Below are 14,744 nucleotides of genomic sequence, written 5' to 3'. Positions count from 1 at the left end.
CGTACCTGTGTAGCTTTAGTTTCATTTTCCTTCTTCCTCTTCTCTTCTGTGCAGGACGGCAGGGATAAGCCCCGCCTCCTCCTCTCATTGGTGGGCAGAGGACAGCAGAGAAAGGGAGGGGGGAGAGAGGGGGAGCGTCCTGCAGCGCTGACAGGAGCCAGAGCTGCTGCTCCTGTGTCTCAGCTGTTGCTGCAGCGTCGGGGCCCCCTGTTGGTGGAAAGTATTCCACCAACAGGGGGCCCCGATCATTATACTCGGGGGTCCGAAAAGACCTCCGAGCATAATGATAGCAGCGGTAGCAGCTGTCACCGGGCCCCTAATGTCCCGGGCCCTGTGGCAGCTGCTACCGCTGCCATGGTGGTAGTTACGCCACTGGTTCCAGACCTGTAACGTTGTATATGGTTACCGTGTAATAATAGCAATGTGACGGCTATCTTCTGAATTGGTCTGTATTGGTTTTCCGTGTTCCCAGGACTAGCTGGGCTGTGACGGCGGCAGCCGGCCGACTACTGCTATCACTGCTGTGGCCTGGAGCAGCGCTGTCTCCTCCCTCCACATTACAGGACTCCGTTACCCTGGAGATTGGAAACAGCCCAGAGCAGAATAACAATAGTGAGGCCTAGAAGTAACGTGATCTGAGGCTCACAACAGCCCGCAGGCCGAGCATGGCGATGTGACTAGAGGAGAACTGGACGCTGCAGAAACGGAAACCTCAGGCCCAGGTATGACGGGAGGGAGTGAATGCGACAAGCTAGCTTCTAGAGGAGATACGGGGCCGACAGCACAGTCCTGCTCCCCATAGCAGTGCCTGATGTTATATACGTATATGTAGGAGATGTTGTATACCGCACTGCTGAGGGGATCTGCACTGAGTCTTTCTGACGTGCCTGTTTTCCTGAGGTTACTTCTCAGGACGCCATACTTTGTAATTTCCTTTCTGTGACGTATGACCTCACTATCCACAGAGTTGCACCCAGTGCAGGAGATAAACAGCGCCCCCTTACTGACTGTGGCGGTGGAAAACAATGTCATACAACACATACTGTATATATGTATACTAGGCACAGTTCATATACATAATACTTGTAAAGCTATGTTCACACTGCTAATTGTAGCAGTCAGACACGTATACAGCAGAGATCTGAAGCGGAGCCTCTGAGGCAGTGTATTGCCATGTGTCTGGATACAGATATCACTCCTATCAGTAGGGTAACCTGCATGTGGCCATCTGCCCCGGCCTCAGCACAGCACAGTAATACTACGAGGGGCAGATCATAACCCAGACAATGGGCGGCTATCCATGTGAAAAATCACTTTTTTCTATTTCTGTTAATAATTATAAATAATTTTTGCCAGTTTTCTGTGATAGAGGTTTTATTTTTATGTATAAAATAGGGACTCACTTGATTTGTTTTTATTTTTATACTAATTTTAAATTAGTTATAGGCTGCATGACTGACCTGTGCCCCTCTATGACATCATCACACAAACATAAACTGCCTCATATACTGCCTGACTGACCTGTACCCCTCTATGACATCATCATACAAACATAAAAAATGCCTCATATACTGCATGCCTGACCTTTGCCCCTCTATGACATCATCATACAAACATAAAAAATGCCTCATATACTGCATGCCTGACCTTTGCCCCTCTATGACATCATCACACAAACATAAACTGTCTCATACGCTGCATGACTGACCTGTACCCCTCTATGACATCATCACACAAACATAAACTGCCTCATATACTGCCTGACTGACCTGTACCCCTCTATGACATCATCACACAAACATAAACTGCCTCATATACTGCATGCCTGACCTGTGCCCCTCTATGACATCATCATACAAACATAAAAAATGCCTCATATACTGCATGCCTGACCTGTACCCCTCTATGACATCATCACACAAACATAAACTGCCTCATACACTGCATGACTGGCTTGTGCCCCTCTATGACATCACCATACAAACATAAACTGCCTCGTATACTGCCTGACTGACTTGTGCTCCTCTATGACATCACCATACAAACATAAACTGCCTCATATACTGCCTGACTGACCTGTGCCCCTCTATGACATCATCACACAAACATAAACTGCCTCATATACTGCATGACTGACCTGTGCCCCTCTATGACATCACCATACAAACATAAACTGCCTCGTATACTGCCTGACTGACTTGTGCTCCTCTATGACATCATCATACAAACATAAACTGCCTCATACACTGCATGACTGGCTTGTGCCCCTCTATGACATCACCATACAAACATAAACTGCCTCGTATACTGCCTGACTGACTTGTGCTCCTCTATGACATCACCATACAAACATAAACTGCCTCATATACTGCCTGACTGACCTGTGCCCCTCTATGACATCATCACACAAACATAAACTGCCTCATATACTGCATGACTGACCTGTGCCCCTCTATGACATCACCATACAAACATAAACTGCCTCGTATACTGCCTGACTGACTTGTGCTCCTCTATGACATCATCATACAAACATAAACTGCCTCATACACTGCATGACTGGCTTGTGCCCCTCTATGACATCACCATACAAACATAAACTGCCTCATATACTGCCTGACTGACCTGTGCCCCTCTATGACATCATCACACAAACATAAACTGCCTCATACACTGCATGACTGGCTTGTGCCCCTCTATGACATCATCACACAAACATAAACTGCCTCATACACTGCATGACTGGCTTGTGCCTCTCTATGACATCATCATACAAACATAAACTGCCTCATACACTGCATGACTGACCTGTACCCCTCTATGACATCATCACACAAACATAAACTGCCTCATACACTGCATGACTGGCTTGTGCCCCTCTACAATATCCCCATACAAACATAAACTGCCTCATACACTGCATGGCTGATCTGTGCCCCTCTATGACCTTACCATACATACTTATACTGATTGTCTGACCTGTATGGTGATGGTAGTATATGAAGCAGTTTATGGTTGGTTATATGGTGATGTCATACAAGAGCACAGGTCAATCATGCAGTATATGAAGCAGTTTATGTTTGCATGATGATGTCATAGAGGGGCACAGGTCAGGCATACTGTGTATGGTATCACCATGTAACCATAAACTCCCTTATATACTGAATGACTGAACTGTGCCCCTCTATGACGTCATCATGACCATCCATAAACTGCTTCATATACAGTATATGCATGCCTGATCTGTACCCCTCTATTACATCACTGTATAAACATAAACTGCTTCATACACTACATAACTGTCCTGTTCTCTTTTGTATCATTACCATACATTACATAACCATACAAATGTAAGCTACTTTATAAACTGGATAGATAGTAGGGAATAGGTTTCCAAAAAAGCCAGCGCACTCTTCCTCAGGAACATAAAACACGATACGCTTGGTACTTGATAGAACGTAGAATTTTATTGGAAAGGATAACGCGTTTTGGGGCTTTATTACACAAAGCCCCAAAAAGCGTTATCCTTTCCAAAAAAGTTCTACGTTTTAAAAAGTACCACAAGCGTATCGTGTTTTATGTTCCCGAAGGAGAGCGCGCATCCTGGCATTTTGGGAAACCTATTCCCTACTACCTATCCTGATTCTACACGACTCCAGAAATATCTGGTAGATGTAAGCCAGTGGACGCTGCCCTCCTACTATCCTCGGAACTATAAGCGACTTCTTCATAGGAAGCCTGTCATCCTAACACTGGATTGGACGAGCGCCCTTGTTGGTTGCTCTCCTATATTAAGTCCATTGTTTCCATCTAAAGTAGCGCGGCCATCTTGGATTTTTAATCTCTTCGCATCTGTAACTACTTCCTAAACTGCATGACAAATCTGTGGCCCTCCCGATTCTTTCAGACATGTATGTCTAGCACTTTGCTTAAAGGACGTTCACATATGACCTTCATTGTGTGTATTATGATGTAGTTGGTAGAGGAGACACTTATGAAAGACATTGGCTTGCGGATTCTAGACAACATATGTTTTAGGTACTCTTACCATGTCTTCTGTTGTATGTAGGTTGGAGTCATCATGGAGAATTATGAGAAAATATTAACAATTGGGAGAGGTGCCACAGCTGAAGTGTTCCTGATGAGAAATAAGGAAACCAAGAAGGTGTATGCTGTCAAGAAGATTAAGGTAGACGCATCCAAACGAATGAGAAGCAAGGAGTATGTACTACAAGAAGCAACGATCCTACGTAAGCTTCTGCACCCAAACATTGTTGTGTGCCATGAATACTTCTGTGATGCGGAAGATGAACATGTGTTTATATGCCAGGACTATTGTGATGGAGGGACTCTGGATGACCACATCAGACAGAGGAAAGGAGATCTCTACCCAGAAGACAATATCATGGACTGGTTTCTTCAGTTGACGATGGCAATTCAATACATTCATTCCATGAAAATTCTGCACAGAGATATCAAGACTTCAAACGTCTTCCTCACCAAAAAGGGCATGATTCGACTTGGAGATTTTGGCATATCTAAGGTAATGAACAACACCTTGGATATGGCCAGTACATGTGTAGGAACGCCATATTACCTAAGTCCAGAGCTGTGTCAAGATATCCCATACAGCTCAAAATCTGACATTTGGGCCCTTGGTTGTGTACTCTATGAAATGTGTGCTTTGAAACCGGCATTTGATGCAACAAACCTAATAAGCCTCTTCTATAAAATAGTGAAAGGAGACTATCTTCCACTGCCCGACTGCTACTCTGCTGCCTTACACTTCTTAGTTAAAACCATTTTAGATAAGTGTCCAGAAACAAGACCCAGTGCCAGCGGCCTACTAAGCTTAGGTTTTGTTCAGGAACATTTAAAACAGTTTATCCAAAAACATGAATTCCACCTATACAAACTGAGCTTGGAAAAGACAGATAACAGAGAAGATTGTCCCCCAGAATACCGGAGCAAAACATCGCTGGCAGGTCATGGAATAACCAAAGTGGAGGTAAGGTGTAAATCGGCTCCACCAGCCTCCTACAAACCAGATGTTGGTTCTTGTGAGTTGTGGGATCACGATGAATTCTCAAGTACTGGCGAAAGATCTGACTACTCCGAGGACTTTGACAAAGACAGTATTTCTTCTATAGAAGAGGATCTTGAGGGTGAAACTTGCCTTCTGCACCAGAACGATGACATTCCGGAGGAGATTGGTAAGCTCTCAAACATTGCCCTCAAATGGATTAAGTGTAGACTAGACGGTCTAAAGATACCCCCATAAAGGTCACACAATGTGTGCAGCTCATTCTCTATTAACCCTGGAGATATGCTGCTGGCCAACAATAATTTTCAGACTCAGATAAAAGTCAACATGTCTGTCGGCCCTTGTTTACACAGGGCAAGATCAGAACAGATATTCTTGTGAACGTTCCTTGGCCCAACTATTGTCCTCTGTCTTTAATTGTTGTGGGTTTAGGATCTTCTTCCTTGTTCTTCATTTTAACTTCTTGCAGCATTTTCTCCTCCATCCCCTCAGAGTCTGCAGGATTCAATATGAGTCCCAAGGTCCCTCATATTATCTTGTCTTCTGGTGTGCTGGGCAATGAGCTAGTCTGTTGAGTTTTAGGAGGATAAAGTTTTTGGGGAAGGTGCAGCTTGAACAGCTGATACTGGTCAGTCCAAAGGCTACACAAGTGTGGATAGCCAAACTGTTAAACTTACTGCTCTACCTCTATAACAAGTGCCAAGGTCATGGTGACCCACAATGACAACCAAATTATAATCTAAAATTTTTCAATCATGAAATAAAAAAGGCAAAAATAATATTGGGGGGTAGGTAGCTTGGTAGCAGGAATGGTGCGGGCCCAACCAGTCAGAAACAGGGACACAATGTTTAGTGCAAATAGGTTTATTTGATAAAATAGCAAAATAAATAAACCTTCACTTCAGGTACAAAATGAGCAAAATAAGATACAGCCTTAATGTCAGGCAAAGCAAAACTCCTGCTCGTCTGAGCACTAACTAGTACAAAATAAGGCTAACTATATGTGTGGCTTACTACAAGCAAAATAGCATAGTACGGTCTCGCCAGACTTTCAGTATCTCAGGACAGACCCTGGCACCTCCTCTCGCTCCCAGGATCTGCCCTGAAGTGCAAGCTCTGCAGCCTTTTAAGGCCCAGTAATGAGCCTGGGACCCACACCTGGGCTGAGGCCTACTCAAGACCAACCCTGGAACACACATAAGTCAGAAATCAGGGCAAGATATAGCGGAGACTCCAACACTCTGCCTGTCACCCTCTCACAATATGTATCAACATCTGTCTTTTGGCTAAGGGCCTCTTTGCAGAAAAGATCCTTTTTTTTTTATACAGATTTTGGTTTGTTTTTTTAAGCTAAACACAGGAATGACTAAAAAAGGAATGGAAAATCTAAAGGAATCACTCATACTTTTCCATCCTTCTTAATCCAGTCCTGAAGGAGGCCTCAGCCTTTATCAGTACAACGAATTACTGATTAAGCAAAGTCAATCTGCGCTTACCTACTGACATTTACTTGCGGCAGTCATTGTACTGTAGGAGGAACTATAATCATTAATACAATATAGTTTGCATTTTGTCTGCAGCACATCCACTGTTTATGCAAGGGCATCTGCTGCTGATAATGATTTTTATGCCCTTTAAGGCGATTAATGCTGCCATAACCACGGACAGCATGTAATCTGGACACGCGCCCTTATTAGAGCCAGCTATGGGATAGGCTGGTCTTACACGACCGTAGTTTAAGACCGCAAATGGTCCGCAATTGCGGGTTTTAAATTGCGGACCATTTGCGGACACACTGTTTTCTATGCGGCCTCTTACACCACCGTAGATTTTGTCCGTGTTGTGGCGTGCCGTAACCATGGTCCGGACAGTATACCGCATGTCCGTAATGGCCGTGTTTTTACGGCACGGACTGTCCCATACAAGTCTATGGGCGCGTGCAGTTATGCGGATATACACTGAACGTACAGCAATGTATATCCGCAATTGCGGATGTCAACATGTGTGTTTTGTGGTGTGTTTTGTTTTTTAGAGATCCGCATAATACTGATACACACGGAATGTTGCGGTTGGGCACGGACGTCTGCGTAATTAATTTTTAGGCTGGTCTTACATGACCGTAGTGGTTTTTGCGGTCCGCAATTTGTGGATTCGCAACACAAATTTCACTTTAAGGCTGGTCTTAGGCTGGTCTTACACGACCATAGTTTAAGTCCGCAAATGGTCCGCAATTGAGGGTTTTCAATTGCGGACCATTTGCGGACACATTATAGTCAATGCGGCCTCGTACACCACCGGATATTTTATCCATGGTGTGCCGGGCCGCAACCGAGGTCCGCACTTTTTGGAACATGTCCGCAATGGCCGCAATTCACGGCACTGCACGGACTCGCCCATAGAACTCTATGGGCGAGTACAGCAGCTCACGGACATCTGCGGAGTGTAAGTTGATGATCAGCAAAGTGCATCCGCAACGTTCCGTGTGTATCAGTATTATGCGGATCCGCAAAAAACAAAACACACCACAAAGCACACGTTGATATCCGCAATTGCGAATATACACTGATGTATGTTCAGTGTATATCCGCAAAAATGCACGCGCCCATAGACTTCTATTGGACCTTCCGTGCCGTGCCGTAAAAGCACGGCCATTACGGACATGCGGTATACTGTCCGGACCACGGTTGCGGCACGCCACACCACTGACAAAATCTACGATCGTGTAAGAGGACTCAGAGAAAATTATGGGACCGTAAATGGTCCGCAATTTTGAACCCACAATTGCGGACCATTTGCGGTGCAAAACTACGGTCGTGTAAGACCAGCCTTAGAGTGAAATTTGTGTTGCGGATCCGCAAATTCCGGACCACAAACACCACTACGGTCGTGTAAGACCAGCCTTACACAGAGAGAATACATATAAGATAAGAATAGGGAGATGTGTCCTCTGGGTGGTCCGCTGCCACCTTGATTGACAGGTTTTTCTTGATTTACATAGAGTGAGAGACCTGCCAAGGTAGTGGAGCTAGGCAGGGGATACCAACTGGCCGCTGCCCTCAGGACACTTCTCATGATAGCATTTCAGAGTAAACCATAGCTGTTCATCACTAGAGCGCCAAGTAGAATTTCATGTTCCCCATGGTCTGGGAAGCCCGAATCTTCTGACAGGCGGACTTTAAGGCACTAAATTGTAGACTATTAAAGCAAAAACTGATAAATATAAATGTCGTTGCCATTGGGGGTCTAGAACGCGTCGGTCACAGAAGTAGACTGCCTTTCATGAAGTCAAAAATTGACACATTCCTTGTTGTACTCACTTAGGTTCCAATGAGGAAGACGTGCCAGATTACCCAGATGATTTTGAGGAGGTTGAAGGAAACACTCTGGAGATGGTTGTCAGCCATGCCAGGTCAGCTATGGATGTATCTGCTGATAATGAAACCTTTCAAGATGAAAATAAAGATGACCACTCGCTGACAGAAACTCTCAAGACAATACGTCAACAGTACATAGGTAAGGAAAGAACATGTCAGCCTGCTGATTCTAAAGTTCTGAGATACCATATATTTCAGACTATAAGATGTACCCCAAATTTACAAAACAATAAATAGGACAAAAACATTTGACACCAATTAAATATTCCTTGGTGGACAAAGGAAATGGAGGAGTCGATGTCACAATACTGCTGTATATATACACAAAGTGGATACACACTGCTCTACTGCTTATACAGCACATATACACACACACAGCCTTGTGTACACAGCACATATACATACAACCAGGACCATTTTTAACACATTGCTGGGCCCAGTGCAAATTTTCATAAGTGGACCCCTCCCCCCCCATCACCACCCGCTATCTTATCCAGCTGAAAAATTGCCAAAAACTTGTATTTTACTGTATATGGAGACATTCAATGGGCGAAAATGTATTATCTGACTAATGGAACTTTTGTGCCTGTTAGAAGTGCTTTATACATTCATCTCTAGTAATAATCGTTATTGCTATTATTTTAGCGTGTAACGGATATCCCTAGAGAGGGGGGCAGCGTATTTTACTCTACAGAGATCAAGTATGGACAGGACAGGGTCAAATGTAAATTTTATTAATGACTTTGTGTATGTGTCGTGTAATTGTTTGGTGCAACTCTTTTGGCGATGCGAACTGGACGACAGTAAACGTCTTTTAACAGCTCCAATAAACTTTCCAGGGATGTTATACTCAGAGGGGTATTACAGAAGAATACCCCTGTGATTAGGTTCAGTGTGTGTGTGTGTGTGTGTGGGGGGGGGGTGTTAATACATTATCCCTCTATGTGACAATCTGAGAGCAAAAGTATAGTAAGAACTCTGATTGACTGCAGAGGGGATAACATGGACAGAAGTCCATGCTACCCCCTCTGGGGTCACATACAGGTTATGCAGAGACAATGATGATTTCTCATTGTCTCTACAGCTCTGCTCCTTCCCCATCCTTCCTCCTTCAGTAGCACTAAGATGCTGCCTGAGGCAGGAGGAGGGAGCCCCATATCTCAGCTTCCCTTAGGGCTATGAAGATGAGCTTGGATTAATTATAAAGATGAGAGATGAGTATTAGTGTATTTTTTATTTTTATGTGGTAGGAGAGGGAGATTAAAATTGTGGGGACAACTGTAGTGCTATGAGAATGTTCTTGGATTCATTTTAAAGAGGAGAATCATACCAAGATCATCATAATACTCACCTCTTCTCGTTCCCCTGCTGTCTCGGTCAGGCGTGATGTAAGTGCCATCATCACATCATGCCTGCAGCTCCCGGGGAAGAGAGGATGAATGGTGAAGCAAGGAGCGCAGGGCTCCCTGCGTCATCATTGTATGCAGGACTGTCCACGCAACCATAGGGCCCGATGCAAGAGCACCATTGGCCCTATGCTTAAAGCAGCCCTGCACACAGCTCTGCTATATACAAACACATTACACATTTCGTAACACGTAGCTCTGCTGCACACACTCCGCACTATTATACTATATATATACTATACACAGCCTGCTGCACTAGTATATTAGCACACAACTCTACACACACAGCACTGCTCTGATCTTTACCAGTATGGTGTATTACACTGGCACACTATCCTTTATTCTTTGGCTTACCTGGTCATCAGATTAAGTGTTAGTTGAGTATTATGGGACTAGCTGGGACGCCTGTTTCAGCAAGCTACAAATGTGCCACGGGATATCCTAGAGAACCTGTAGGATTCAGTTCCCAACTGTATCTCATCTTGTATATGGACTATAAGCGGCACAACTAGACCCTCCTTTCAATTGTACAGGTTTCTCTAATATACTTTTCCTTTCCCTCTAATATTGTATTGACTTACATATATATCCTCTTTACAATCACACATAAAAGTTTCATTCAATGCTAAAAACTTCTTGTAGCATTATGTTGTCAGAGTGTAGCATATATTATAAAATACATAAATGTTTAAAGCGTAACTAAACTTTAAAGAAACTTTGCATACATCAATGTTACAGTACAGGTACACGAGGAATATGACTATATCGATTTAATATATAACTTGTATTTTTCAATGTTAGCACTTTTTCCTTTCTGCATGTTCTATCTGAAGTTTGCACTTCTCTCTGAGCTGCAATATACCGAACTCAAAAAGTAAAGCAGAATCTGTTTGTACATGACATATATAAAGAAGCACTGATCTGTATAGTCTGTATTTTTCGGACTATAAGACGCACTTTTTTTCCCCCAAATTTGGGGGGAAAAGAAGGGTGCGTCTTATAGTCCGAATGCGGCGCCTGGCATCCGCTGTAATAGAGAGGCGGAAGCCGGCAAGTGATAGACGCCATTACAGGTGCCGGGGCCTGCGACATCGCTGCGCTCCTCTGCCCTGCATGAAGCCAGCAGCGGGAGGAGTGATGCTATTCCGCTCCTCCGCCCCCCCGCCGCTGGCTTCATGCAGGGCAGAGGATCGTAGCGATGTCTCAGGCCCCGGCGTCTATCCCTCCCCGGCATCCGCCTCTCTAGTACAGCGGATGCCGGGTCAGTATCGGTGGCCCCTTATCCCCCGGGGCCGGTCCCCACCGGCCCCGTACCTGTAAAGTTGCAGGCCGGCTCCTGCGCGGCGACATCGCAGGAGCCGACCTGTTCGAGTGAGAGCCGGGAGCCTAATGAGGCTCCCCGGCCTGTCACGGCTATATATTAGTATTGCGGCTGGTCCCTATGACCAGCCGTAATACTAATACACAGAATGTCCCATAGATGGCAATACAGTTGTATTGCCGTCTATGGGACTTGCAATCAAGCGACCGCAGGTTCAAGCCCCCGGGGGGAATAAAATAGTAAAAAAAAAAAAAAAAAGCTTTAAAAATATATAATACAAATATGAAATAAATAAAAGTTTTAAATCACCTCCTGTCCCTAGAATATATATATAAAAGTAGAAAATCATATATCATAAACCAACGGTTTTTTTTTCAATAAAAGGTGATCTAAGAAATAGATATTCCCCAAAATGGTATAACTAAAAAGTACTTCTGGGCCCGCAAAAAAAAAAACACTCTATGCATCCCCGTACAGCTGCAGGGTCACCTGTCAATGTGGCCTTGCAGCTGTTGCAAAACTACAACTCCCATATATTAAATATTTTACCAGATTTTGCTTCAAAATTTTTTTTTACCTATTTTCCTCCTCTAAAACCTCTGTGCGTCTTATAGTCCGAAAAATATGGTACTTTATTTGTGATACCAAAGATTCACACTAAACCTGTTTGCCAGTCTTCCTCTATTCACTCCTCTCTCTTCTTTCTCCGTAGACTTCTATAGACATTTGTAAACTGACTCATGTGACTTCAGGCTGTCTCAAGATGGATAGAGCAGAGTGAAAATCAGTTTACTAGAGGGAGGGGTGCAAGGAAATGGTCTAAGAGAAGACTTTTTCTCTGTTAAGAGATATTACAAATTTTCTTAGAATCACCGTATATACTCGAGTATAAGCCGACCCGAATATAAGCCGAGGCCCCTAATTTTACCACAAAAAACTGGGAAAACTTATTGACTTGTGAATAAGCCTGGGGGGGAGGGGGGAATGCAGCAGCTACTGGGAAATTTCAAAAATTAAAATGGTCAGAGTTTTTGGGTGCAGTAGTTGCTGGATGATGGGGAAGGGGAGGGGGTGTTTTGGTTGTCTGTCTGCCCCTTCCCTGAGCTTGAGGACTGAGTTTTTTTTTTTCCCCCACTTGGAATTCAGCCTGGCTGACTATAGGATATCTGCAGTGCTCCTATTAACCCCTTCCCGATGGAACAGGAGCACTGCAGATCCCCTATATTCAGTAGACCGGGCACTGTCAGACACAGGGATACCTAATGTGTATGTGTTTCACAGTCATTTTCTACTTTTATATGTATTCTAGGCAGTGGCGTAACGAGGAATGGCGGGGCCCCGTGGCAAACTTTTGACATGGGGCCCCCCCTCCCCAAACCGATGCCGAAGACCTCGACTGACCCCCTCCTCCGCACTCTATTATGTCCCTTAGTAAGCCCTGCACACAGTATTATCCCAAATAGTGTCCCCTGCACACACAGTATTAACCCCTATAGTGTCCAATGCACACAGTATTAACCCCTATAGTGTCCCCTGCACACACGGTATTAACCCCTATAGTGTCCCCTGCACACACGGTATTAACCCCTATAGTGTCCAATGCACACACGGTATTAACCCCTATAGTGTCCAATGCACACACGGTATTAACCCCTATAGTGTCCAATGCACACACAGTATTAACCCCTATAGTGTCCAATGTACACACAGTATTAACCCCTATAGTGCCCCTGCACACACAGTATTATCCCCCATAGTGTCCCCATATGTCCCACTGTGGACACCTATAAACATTTATTATACTCTGGGGTCTGAAAAGACCCCAGAGTATAATAATCGGAGACCCGAGGGATTAAAACCATTAAAAGAACAGAGACAGTTGCTTACCTGTTCCTGTCGGCTGTCCTGTCCGCTCTTGTCCAGCTTTAATGACGTCAGACGTCACATGACCCGGGAAGCTGGCCTGGGTCATGTGACGTCAGAGACGTCAGACACAAATGACGGAGGCCTGGCAGGATCGCGGAGAGGTAAGTAACACTGTTTTTTATGTTACCTTACCCCTCCCGGTGCGCCGATCATTATACTCGGGGGTCTGCAAAGACCCCCGAGTATAATGATAGCCTCTGTGGGCCCCGCGGTGTCACTTGCCGATCCCGGCCCAGCCAGGATCGGCAAGTGAATGGGGCCCGTAACGGACTTTAAAAAAAAACCAAAAAAAAAAACGCAGCGGTAGCGGCTGTCACCGGGCCCCCTAATGGCCCGGGCCCCGTGGCAGCTGCTACTGCTGCTACCACGGTAGTTACGCCCCTGATTCTAGGGAAAGGAGGGTTTTACAACTTTTTTTTTATTAACTATTTTATGGGAGATTCTATACATTACTATTGCAGCTGCTAATAGACTCCACCCCCCAAAAAAAAAATTTTTTTTTTTTGCTTGACTCGAGTATAAGCCGAGGGGGGCCTTTTCAGTGCAAAAACTGTGCTGAAAAATTCGGCTTATACTCGAGTATATACAGCACCTGTACTATTCATCTATGCAAAACTTGTTAAAAACTTTGTGACCATTTAACGCATTCCCGACATCCGCCGTACAGCTTGTTTCATTTATCTTTATCATAGTGATGTACTTACCTTGTATTGTCTTTGCTTAGGGAATGTTGGGCAGACTCTGTATAATGAAATCTCCGACCATTTCCTGAAGGGTTTGACACCAGAAGATTTACAGCCACAGTTTGAGCATAAAATTGGCCCAGAAAAACTTGAGACATGTTATATTCTCTTCAGTATGGAACAGGAGGAGTCTCCTAAGGAGACATCGACATGTTAACCACATGAACAATTTCCATTGTGAGGATATTGGAAAGCGCCATTCTATGACCCCATCTGCCGCTGGAACTTCAGGTTGTTCTATGCAAAATAGCAAGCCTTCTTCTTAATGACGTGATGAATATTCTTGAACTATATGTTACCGGAATAAGCTATCATTTTATCAGCTTATTTGTTTTGCACTAACTTTCATAAAGTATCATTTACGATCTGTCTGTACAACTTAGAGTAAAAGTGCTATCAATTGTTTATTGCTCTTCTTTTATATGATGGGGTGTATGTTCTTATCTATCTGTTCTTATCTAGTCTAGTGTGTAATATAACTTTAATTCAATGCTGATGATATTTTGTAATGTTTTTATGATATGCTATAAATTAAAATATTATATAAAATATAAAACTGCTGACTGTTATTTGTCAGTCTCATATTCTTACTGCTTACACTAGGTTCACACTAGCGCCCGGAGTCCGTTCTGAGCTTTCTGAGCTGTCAGAGCGGGTTCGGCCATGTGCGCCGGTGAGCGTTTTATGCTCTCCGCCACGAAACCGTATTTTTTAAACCGGACACAGAGTACTGCATGTCCGACTCTGTGTCTGATTTTAAAAAAAACGGTTTTGCGGCGGAGAGCATAAAACACTCACCGGCACTTCCGGCCTGACATCTTTCAAAACCATTCAAATTAATGGGTTTGAAGGAGTCCTGCAGGTTTCTGTCTCCTGCTCAGTTTTGTGCAGGAAACGGAAACCTGCAGAACGGAGACCGGAGTATGTCTT

At 44.2% G+C, this 14,744-nt stretch overlaps 1 protein-coding gene across 1 annotated transcript; it reads left to right on the top strand.

Annotated features, from left to right (window-relative positions):
- The first annotated feature begins 273 nt into the window (after window positions 1-273).
- LOC142184488 (uncharacterized) lies at window positions 274-14,304 on the top strand. Its single transcript, XM_075259379.1, has 4 exons — window positions 274-722; window positions 4,070-5,213; window positions 8,366-8,557; window positions 13,796-14,304. The coding sequence occupies exons 2-4, from the start codon at window positions 4,082-4,084 to the stop codon at window positions 13,969-13,971; spliced, it is 1,500 nt and encodes a 499-aa protein (XP_075115480.1). The 5' UTR covers window positions 274-722; window positions 4,070-4,081; the 3' UTR covers window positions 13,972-14,304.
- Window positions 14,305-14,744: the final 440 nt, after the last annotated feature.

The sequence above is a fragment of the Leptodactylus fuscus genome, chromosome 11, assembly GCF_031893055.1.
Source record: "Leptodactylus fuscus isolate aLepFus1 chromosome 11, aLepFus1.hap2, whole genome shotgun sequence".
In the NCBI taxonomy this organism is placed as follows: Eukaryota; Metazoa; Chordata; class Amphibia; order Anura; family Leptodactylidae; genus Leptodactylus; species Leptodactylus fuscus.
Note: the sequence above shows the minus strand (reverse complement) of the source record. Positions and strands in the feature narration are given on the sequence as shown.

Excerpts from the sequence above, each read along its gene's own strand:
- LOC142184488 (XM_075259379.1), top strand. The coding sequence starts at position 4,082 with ATGGAGAATTATGAGAAAATATTAACAATTGGGAGAGGTGCCACAGCT. Across the intron at positions 5,214-8,365 it reads TGACATTCCGGAGGAGATTG|GTTCCAATGAGGAAGACGTG; the intron begins GTAAGCTCTCAA and ends GTACTCACTTAG. Across the intron at positions 8,558-13,795 it reads AATACGTCAACAGTACATAG|GGAATGTTGGGCAGACTCTG; the intron begins GTAAGGAAAGAA and ends GTCTTTGCTTAG.